General features: G+C 47.2%; 1 protein-coding gene across 1 annotated transcript; it reads right to left on the bottom strand.

Annotated features, from left to right (window-relative positions):
* Positions 1-6,296: 6,296 nt before the first annotated feature.
* Positions 6,297-7,163, bottom strand: LOC149343925 (uncharacterized). The gene has a single exon (XM_089547101.1). It carries the CDS (start codon positions 7,161-7,163, stop codon positions 6,297-6,299), a length of 867 nt encoding a protein of 288 aa, XP_089403227.1.
* Between the last annotated feature and the right edge of the window lie 2,157 nt (positions 7,164-9,320).

Below are 9,320 nucleotides of genomic sequence, written 5' to 3'. Positions count from 1 at the left end.
CGCGCCGTTCACATAAACGAGGTCCTCCCGCCCGCAGAAAGGCAGCAATTACAAGAATTGTTGCTGCAGTTTAAGGACTGCTTTACCTCGTCGTCTAAGGTACGTCAGACGCCCATCACTAAGCATCGGATAGTCACGCACGATGGCGTGCGCCCAATACATCAACAGCCTTATCGCGTATCTCCCCGAGAGCGGGAGGCCATCCAAACGCAAGTGAAGGAGATGCTCAATGACGGCATAATCCAGCCATCGAATAGTCCCTGGTCGTCTCCTGTCGTTCTCGTAAAAAAGAAGGATGGCACGCTGCGCTTCTGTGTGGATTACAGAAAACTTAACAGCGTAACAAAAAAAGATGTCTATCCGCTACCTCGTATAGATGATTCCCTCGACAGACTGCGCCAAGCAAAATACTTTTCTTCGGTAGATCTGCGCAGCGGATATTGGCAAATAGAAGTTGATGAGAGAGACCGGGAGAAAACCGCCTTTGTCACCCCGGACGGCCTCTATGAATTTCGTGTGCTCCCCTTCGGACTCTGCTGTGCTCCAGCAACGTTCCAGCGAATGATGGATACCGTGCTCACCGGCCTTAAATGGCAAACATGTCTAGTATACCTGGATGATGTAATCATTTTTTCAACAACGTTTTCAGAACATTTGCAGCGGCTCAGAGTGGTGTTAGAAGCCGTCCGATCAGCTCATCTTTCGCTAAAGCCGCAAAAATGCCATTTTGGATTTACTGAATTGAAGTTTCTCGGGCATGTCGTCAGCTCCGAGGGCGTCCGGCCAGACCCTGACAAAATTTCTGCCGTCGCGGACTTCCCGGTTCCCACTGATAAAAAAGCCGTCCGACGATTCCTAGGCCTTTGTTCGTACTACCGACGTTTCATAAAAAACTTTGCTAAGCTGGCCAGTCCTCTGACGCGCTTGACACGAGATGAGGAGCCATTTTTGTGGGGTGCCGAGCAGCAAACTGCTTTTGACGATCTACGACGTCGGCTACAATCACCACCAGTACTAGCCCATTTTGACGATGATGCCGCCACTGAAATTCACACGGACGCCAGCAACGTCGGTCTTGGAGCGGTTCTCGTCCAGCGTCCGAACGGTGTCGAAAAAGTGATCGCTTATGCTAGCCGTGCACTTTCCCGTGCAGAGTGTAACTACTCTACAACTGAGAAGGAATGTTTGGCCGTAGTATGGGCCATCACAAAGTTCCGCCCCTATCTGTATGGCAGGCAGTTCCAGGTTATTACTGACCACCACTCATTGTGCTGGTTGACAAACTTGAAGGACCCATGTGGCCGCCTAGCACGTTGGGCATTACGCTTACAGGAATTTGACTTCACCATCATCTACAAGTCTGGTCGCAAGCACACCGACGCTGACAGCTTGTCGCGTTCACCCGTGCAACCTTACGAAGGTAACGCAGAAGACGATGCATTCCTTGGTGCAGTCACGTCGTCCGACATCATCGCACAACAACGTGCGGACGACGAGTTGAAGCTGCTCATAGAGCATCTAGAAGGTCACCATCCCTCGATACCCTCCCACCTGGCTCGCAGGCTGCCATCCCTATGTCTTCGAGGCGGAGTGCTGTATAAGAAAAACTCTGCCTCCAGTGGTAAGAGTTACCTTCTGGTTATACCAGCCGCCCTCCGCCACGAGATCCTCCTCGCCTGCCACGACGAGCCGACCTCTGGGCACCTTGGATTCACGCGCACACTTGCCAGGGTGCGGCAGAACTACTATTGGCCCAACCTTGCCTCATGTGTGAAGCGATACATTCGGACCTGCCGTGAGTGCCAGCGTAGGAAGACGCCGCCTCTGAAACCGCCTGGCATGTTGCAGCCTATCATGCCTCCTAGCACACCCTTTGAACAAGTCGGCATGGATCTCCTCGGACCATTTCCCTTGTCGTCGGGAGGAAACAGATGGATAGCTGTTGCAACCGATTACCTGACGCGTTACGCCGAAACGCAGGCTCTCCCTCAAGGCACAGCGTTCGAAGTTGCGCACTTCTTTATGCGTGCAATAGTGCTTCGACACGGCGCTCCGTCCGTCGTCATCACAGACCGAGGGAAGGCATTCACAGCTCAGCTTGTCCACGACATCTTTGAGCTGAGTCACACCAGCCATCGAACAACGACAGCATACCATCCCCAAACAAATGGGCTCACAGAACGCCTGAACAAAACACTGGCCGACATGATTTCCATGTACGTGGATGTGGAGCACAGAAACTGGGACCAAATACTCCCGTACATCACATTCGCGTACAACACTGCGACTCAAGAAACAACCCGCTTTACACCATTCCGTCTAGTCTACGGCAGAGAAGTGCGGATGATGCTGGACGCCATGCTCCCGTGCGTGGATGATGACTTGACACCAGATGCGGGCTCCTTTGTCGAACAAGCCGAGCAAGCTCGCCAGCTTGCTCGTTTGCACATCACAGCTCAACAAGACACGGACTCCAGACGTTACAACCGGCGCCACAGGGAGGTTACCTACAACATCGGTGACCGTGTGTGGGTGTGGACCCCTGTCCGCCAAAAGGGATTGTCCGAAAAACTGCTGCACCGATATTTCGGACCTTATGAGGTGCTCCGTCGTGTTGGAAACGTGGATTATGAGGTTGTTCCACGTGGAACTGTGGCTACCGGTTGTCGGCAACCACGGACTGACATTGTGCATGTAATGCGACTTAAGCCATACTTCTCGCGTGAGAGCGATGGCGCTCCACTTTAAACTGTGTTCGGGTTCTGCGTTTTAATTTATTTCTTTTTGTTCGTTTTTTTTTAACATTGTCTTCCTGCTTTTCCCGTTCATTTTCTGCTTTGTACATACCCTCGCATCGGGACGATGCTCTTTTTTTTCGGGGGACTAATGCCGCGGACCTGGCTCGAGCTACCTGCGCGCTAAGCCATGACGAGGACGAAGTGGTCGCGTTCGCGTGAGGCGCGCTCGAGCTGGCTCTGTGCTGGGCGATTAAAAACTCTCGGCCGTTCTGCGGTCCCCCTCTACGTCTACGACTGTTCTCCGTCTGGCCTGTGACAATATGTCTAGAATAATAGCGCAGTCTTCAGTTACACGGGTTGGTTCAGATATAATTTGGACGAGGAAACGTCTAGGAATTCATTAGCAAGATTTTTACCTGCAGCGGTTAGGATACGCCAGTCAATACTCGAAAACTTGAAATCTCCGAATGGGAGATTGCAGGTTTTAGGGTGTTTAGCTTCAATTCCATTTAATGCCTTATTAAGATTTACAGAAAAGCCTGGGCTTTTAGGAGGCCTGTAGCAAACGCCGATAAAAACTGATTTTGTGAAGCATCGCATAAAACCCATATTTTTACATCTGACGAAAGGTGAATGGCTAAGCATGATAGATCCCTAGCGGTGGCAATTAGTTCCCCTCCACCGCTTTGATCTGGGCGGTATTTGCGAAAAACACAGAAATTAGGCGAGTCGGCAAGGACTTCAATATCAGAAATATCGCTGTTTAGCCCCGTTTTCGCTATGTCGTGCATGTCGCGAGCAGAACGTGTGACGAGATGGGAAACAATGTCGCGCTTTGAAATGAAAGCGCGCATGTTAGTAAAGATTTCTGACAATGAAAGTGCTTCCTGGTGTACGTGCTTAGACCGACCTGCCGATAGGTGCTGAGATGGTTGCTATTTTACCTCTTTTAAGTTTGTGATGATTTGGGACCAATATGTAATGTTTTAAAGCGCAAATAAAAATTATCGGATCCCTATTTTGCAAAGGCTATTCATGTTTTCGGGCGTTACGAAGAGGAAGGGAGGAGCCTTCGCTAATACTGTAGTTGGTGCCTGTGAGCTTAGTACCTAAAGAAAAGAGTCTTTATTTAGCGATCAGTTGAGTGGTGCCCGAAGCGGTGAACACGCTTGATTAGATTGGGTTCGATGGCAAAATCTATTTTAGTGGAGCAATGGGGAATACGTTTCAAAAGGAGTTACTGTAAGGAATATTGTAAAATGTTAGATTGTTACGGCGGAAGCTATTTTCTGCGTCGTCCATACGTGCTTTGAGTTTGTCGATCTTGCAGGTAAAATTAGTGTTTAAAGTTTTCAGGGCGCCTATTTGAAAATGTAGAGTAGATATAGTGGCGTAGTGCGATTCCAGAGTGTCCATGCGGTTGTTTAAGCCCGTCAAGGTAGTTTCGGTAGTTTGCAGTTGGTCTTTAAAGTCCAGTAGATCGGAAATTAATTTAGGTTTCCCGGTAGTTAGTTTCTGGAGGTCGGAAACTAAGTTGTCGTAACGGTCGGGGCCTGAGTTAGATTCAACACCACCCGGCAATAGTAAAAGAAAACGGAGAACACGCGAACAGTAGGCAACACTGCTACAGCAGCACTGAGGGCTCGGCAGCTGAATTAAAAGTAGTTACTGTTTTTTTTTTGCAAATAGGGAAGACTTATTAAAAACCTGCATTGTGAAAAGTAGAGCATTAGTAGTCTGCCGAAACTCACAGAGCTGATGTGAAACCTTGTCAGACGCTTTGGAAAAATCTAGGAATATACAATCGACAATGGAACCCGAGTCAAGGATGGAATTCACATCATGCGTGAACGATAAGAGTTGTGTTTCACAGGAAAATGACTTACGAAATCCATGCTGATAATCTGTAAAAAAGGCATTTGACTGTAGGAATGATGCCAGGTGAGAGTAAATTACATGCTCAATGATTTTCCATGGAATGTTCGTTAGAGGAATGGGTCTATAATTAAGCGGTGAATGTTTATCTCCAAACTTGTGCAAGGGAATCACCTTCCCGACCTTCCAGTCGCCAGGAATGCAGGCTGTGTCAAGAGATTGCTGCAAAAGATGAGAAAAAATTATAGCACTGTATACTTTAGTTCTGATCAGAAACTTTGAATTGATGTTATCAACCCCACATGATGCAGAATTTTTTTGTTTTTTTATCATTTTTTCCACGCCAGCAATATCAAAGATAATAGGGTCCATTGGCAAAAAGTCAGCATCGGGATATGTATGTGGTACAGAACACACATTTTATGAAAAGGCAGAGACAAATACAGAGTTTAGAACATTCGCGCACTCATCTGGCCGGATGAGTGCGTTGGCTGAGTCCTTAAGGGCAATAGCAGTATCGTCTCTTTTGTTAACGATGTTCCAGAATGGCCTAGGGTTACTAATTAAAAGATATGGTAATGTAGTATTGAAAAATGAATCCTTGGCGAGCTTGAGTGCTTTTTTGTATTCGGTAGCTGCGGCGTGATAAGCATTCCAACGGCCTTGAGAACCGGTTAGTTTTGCCTTTCGAAAGATACGTTTTTTCTTGTTACTGAGCCTTTTCAACGTTTGACTGAACCATGGTGATTGCCGGTTAGATGCGATAACTATGCGCGGAACATATTTATCGATGAGCGATGAAACTTTTTCTGCAAAAAAATTCCAGTTGGCGTTCACGGAGCGGTCATGAAAGCTGGGTAAGTAATCGTCTAAAAAAACAGACAGTTCACGGTTAACAGCATCAAAATCAGCGTTTTTGTAGTCTCGGATATATTTCTTGTAGTTGCTCTGGTGAGGCACGGTGTGGGTTAAAGAAAACTGAAGCAGTAAGTGATCACTTAACCCTTGTAGATACGATATGGGCTGGAAAATATCAGGTGCAGTGGTGAGCACTAAATCTAAGATGCTGGAAGTAGCAGGCGTAATTCGAGTCGCCTGCATTACAAGCTGCGACAAGTTGAAATCACTGCACAAATTCAAAAATTTGTCAGCTTCACTAGAAAAAGGATTACAATAGGAACGCACATTAGACCATACAACATTGGGAAAATTAAAGTCTCCTAGTAAAATGAAAGGATTATTCGGGTACCGCAGTGTAACCATATGAATGGCGTCATGAAGGTCGTCAGAAAAGGTGGGTGAACAGGACGGAGGACGATAGCAAACGCCTACTATTAATTTCCTAGAGCACGTGCGAACTTCAACTAGCACAAGTTCTAAGGCGTTTGTGAAGTGAATAGGAAATGACAGAAAAGTATCAGAGATGGCTATAAGTACGCCTCCGCCGCACCTAGCAGCCCTATCGCGCCGGTAAACGTTGTAGCGTTTTTTGCAGTCGAACAATTCACTGCTATCAACCGTCGCAGACAACCAAGTTTCAGTAAGACATATTATGTCGGCGTCACAAGCATTGATAGCAGAGCAAAGATCGTCGCGTTTTGGAAGTATGCTTCGAATATTTGTGAATAAGAACGGAAGTGGGTTAATGACAGGTAACTTTAATTCACTGCCCCTCGCGTAGAGTTAATCAGTGGTCGATGGGGAAGCATTAGACTGTTCCTGGACGCAATCGGAGCATTCAGCCGGGGGCGTGAAGGTGTTAGGAATTTCATCCACACAATCATCAGAAGGATTATAGGTGTAACACGCTTTACCTATGTACAACTTGTTGAAGCGAAGTTTGAAGGTTAAGGGTTGAGATTTGCCACATTCGACCAGTTTTTTCCTAGCAAGATGTGTAGCGGGAGAATAGTCGTCACTGACCGAAATTTTTTCATCTTTCAACTTAGAACTATTGAGGAGCACTTCCTGTTTGACCTTCGAAGATGAGAATTTGGCAATAATTGGTCTGCACTTATTCGACATACACCTGCCGAGCCGGTGGGCTCTCTCGATCAAAATTTTTGAAGGTGGGATTTTCATACAGGATGAAAGGACATTGACCAATTTTTCTTCCGACTGGGCCCAGGATTCTGATTCGGTGTCGGCTAGGCCGTAGAATAGAAGATTGTCTCGCCGTTGCCTGTCTTCCAGCTCAGCCTGCTTACAGTGTAGTACATTGTTTTCACCTATAAGCTGGTCAATCGACTGGCGAAGACGCTCCACCTCCTTCGCGACACTGTCAAAGACACCAGTTTTGTGCTCAACCTCCGTTAGTCTGTCGTCTATCTCGCATAGATTTTCCTTAAATTCCTCCTGGGTTTTTTTAAATTCACGAACTGACTGAATTAAATCCATCTTATTCTTTTCCATTTTTTCAGTTCGAGTGTTGATAGTTCGTAGCATGGCAAACATATCGTCAATTTGCTGGGACGGCAAAACGGGCAAGGGGTCCTGCACCTGGGCTTTCTTGTTAGGCCCAGGGTTGAGCTCCACATCCCCGGACAACATTAGCAGTTGAGTTGTAACATCAAGACAATCACAAAACAAATAAAGCAAAACTCCCGGGCGTGGGAACAGCAACAGGCACACATTATTCGATTTCTTAGCGTACATAGAGGTAACAGGACAAATCTGGACGAGGAAGCGGAGCGGATTAGTAAGCCTCATCGTTGTGCTGCTCTCACGCCCACTAAGGGCGCTGGGATTCCTCCAGCTATTCATTTCGGCAGCTGAAGATGATGTTTCCGTCGATCCGGATTCTTGGTGTTGTTGAGGCCCAACCGTGAAAATGTGTCCTTCGGGTGGCCAAGCGGATCCTCGTGCGTCGTCGAAATGATACGGTAACTTGCTTGCGTCACTGGCAGATGAGGCCAGCGATACGGCGCTGAGGTGAGCCCATGCCATAACATGGACGAGGAAGCGAGGAAGATTGGTGAAGACTTTTGCGCAAGTATAGTAGGCCCCGACAACTACCCCACAACTCCGAATTAGTACGAAGTGCCTAGTTCTATGCATTCGCGAATGGACCTCTTTTTCGTCATGGAAGAACTAGACGCCGCCTTGGGTGGTTGCAGATGGCCATCATCGCCTGTGGCCGACAGGTTAACATATTCTACACTTGAAAACCTTGGCCAAGGTGCTCGACGTGCTTCTTACCACTTTAACTCATCATCGCGTGCGGGTGCATTTCCAGACACGTGGAAATCAAGTCGTCTGGTTCCAGTTCTTAAACCCAGAAAATCGCCGCTTGACCTCGCATTGTACTGTTCAGTACATTGGCTAGTTGCATGGACAAACTCCTGGAAAGAATGGTACTTGTACGAATTGAGTGGTATCTGGAGCGCTCCCAAATTTAACCATGCGCTGTCCGGCTTTCCATGTGGACGTTTGTCTATTGATAGCATGATTTTTCTAGTGTCATAGTTCAACATCAAAAACATCAGAGGCGCTAGACCACGGCGTTGTTTCTGGATGGGGCATATGACAATGTTACTCATCAATCTATTTTAGACGCTCTGCAATCTGCAGAACTTGGTGGTCGCATGTTGTGCTGGACACGCAGTTATTTATCGAACAGATTACTCTTTATGTAGACTGAGGAATGCATTCACACTTTACTACCCGTGGAGTCCCACAGGGTGCAGCACTTGGTCCAAAGCCTTCTATCTTGCGCTTGCCGCCTTTACTGATGTGTTGCCATAGCCAGCGCCACTCTCAGTCTACACGGAATTTGTTTGTATCATGGCAGGAGGTAAGTGACCACAAGGTAGAGCAGGGCTTCAAAAGGCGGCAAGCCTTCTGCCGGCCTACCTCCGCCTGCAAGACCTTTAGATTTCCACTGAAATTTGTTCTCTTGTTGCCTTTACACGAAAGAGCAAGTTTCATCACCTCATGTGTATAATGGCTCAAGAATACCCTAAGAAATAAGCCATAGCTTCCTTCGAGTAATCACCGATCGTAATCGATCGAGAAGCCCACATGAATCGTGCATCACAAGGCGACTGACATCAATCGGTCATGTTCTCTCCTTTCTCAGCAGGAAGTAGTGGGGATCGTAAGTGCAGTCGATGCTCCAGCTGTACGCCGCATTATTCATAGGAATCATTCGGTACAATCTCCCTGCACTTGTAAAATCGAGGAAGACGAACATACGGTGCATTGAGAGCGCATATTTAACACATATCTCGGATTCCCGATCACCATCTTGCCAGTCTTTCTGCTAAGCGGCCACGTACATGCTTTGCGAAAATTACTGATGCACATCGTGACTTTCTACCCACCTAAGTTACACGAGCCTCTAGACCGTCCTTTCGATTATGGAGCCTGCACCAACCTCGTGTTGTAGCAGGCATACCAGGCATCAAAAAGAAGACATCAAACAGACCAGTTTTGAATATTTCTATGAGAAGAACAGAGATAGACTGCACGTATGCAACCACGGCTCCGTCAAACCCTCCGGTTCCTGGGCCCCGTCATCATCCCCGTAAGAACTATAGTTAAGGAAGTCAGAACATCACACCACATATTATTGACTGGTGCTGAACTTGCCGCTAATCATGTCGCCATTGTGCATATGAGTGAAGAAACAGCTCAGCAATGGTGTGGTTTCATTTATTCGAAAGCATCTCTCCATGCGTTAAATTCTGCTCTTCGTCATAGGTCCCA

Source organism: Amblyomma mixtum, chromosome 5, assembly GCF_055824585.1.
Source record: "Amblyomma mixtum isolate Tamu chromosome 5, ASM5582458v1, whole genome shotgun sequence".
In the NCBI taxonomy this organism is placed as follows: domain Eukaryota; kingdom Metazoa; phylum Arthropoda; class Arachnida; order Ixodida; family Ixodidae; genus Amblyomma; species Amblyomma mixtum.
Note: the sequence above shows the minus strand (reverse complement) of the source record. Positions and strands in the feature narration are given on the sequence as shown.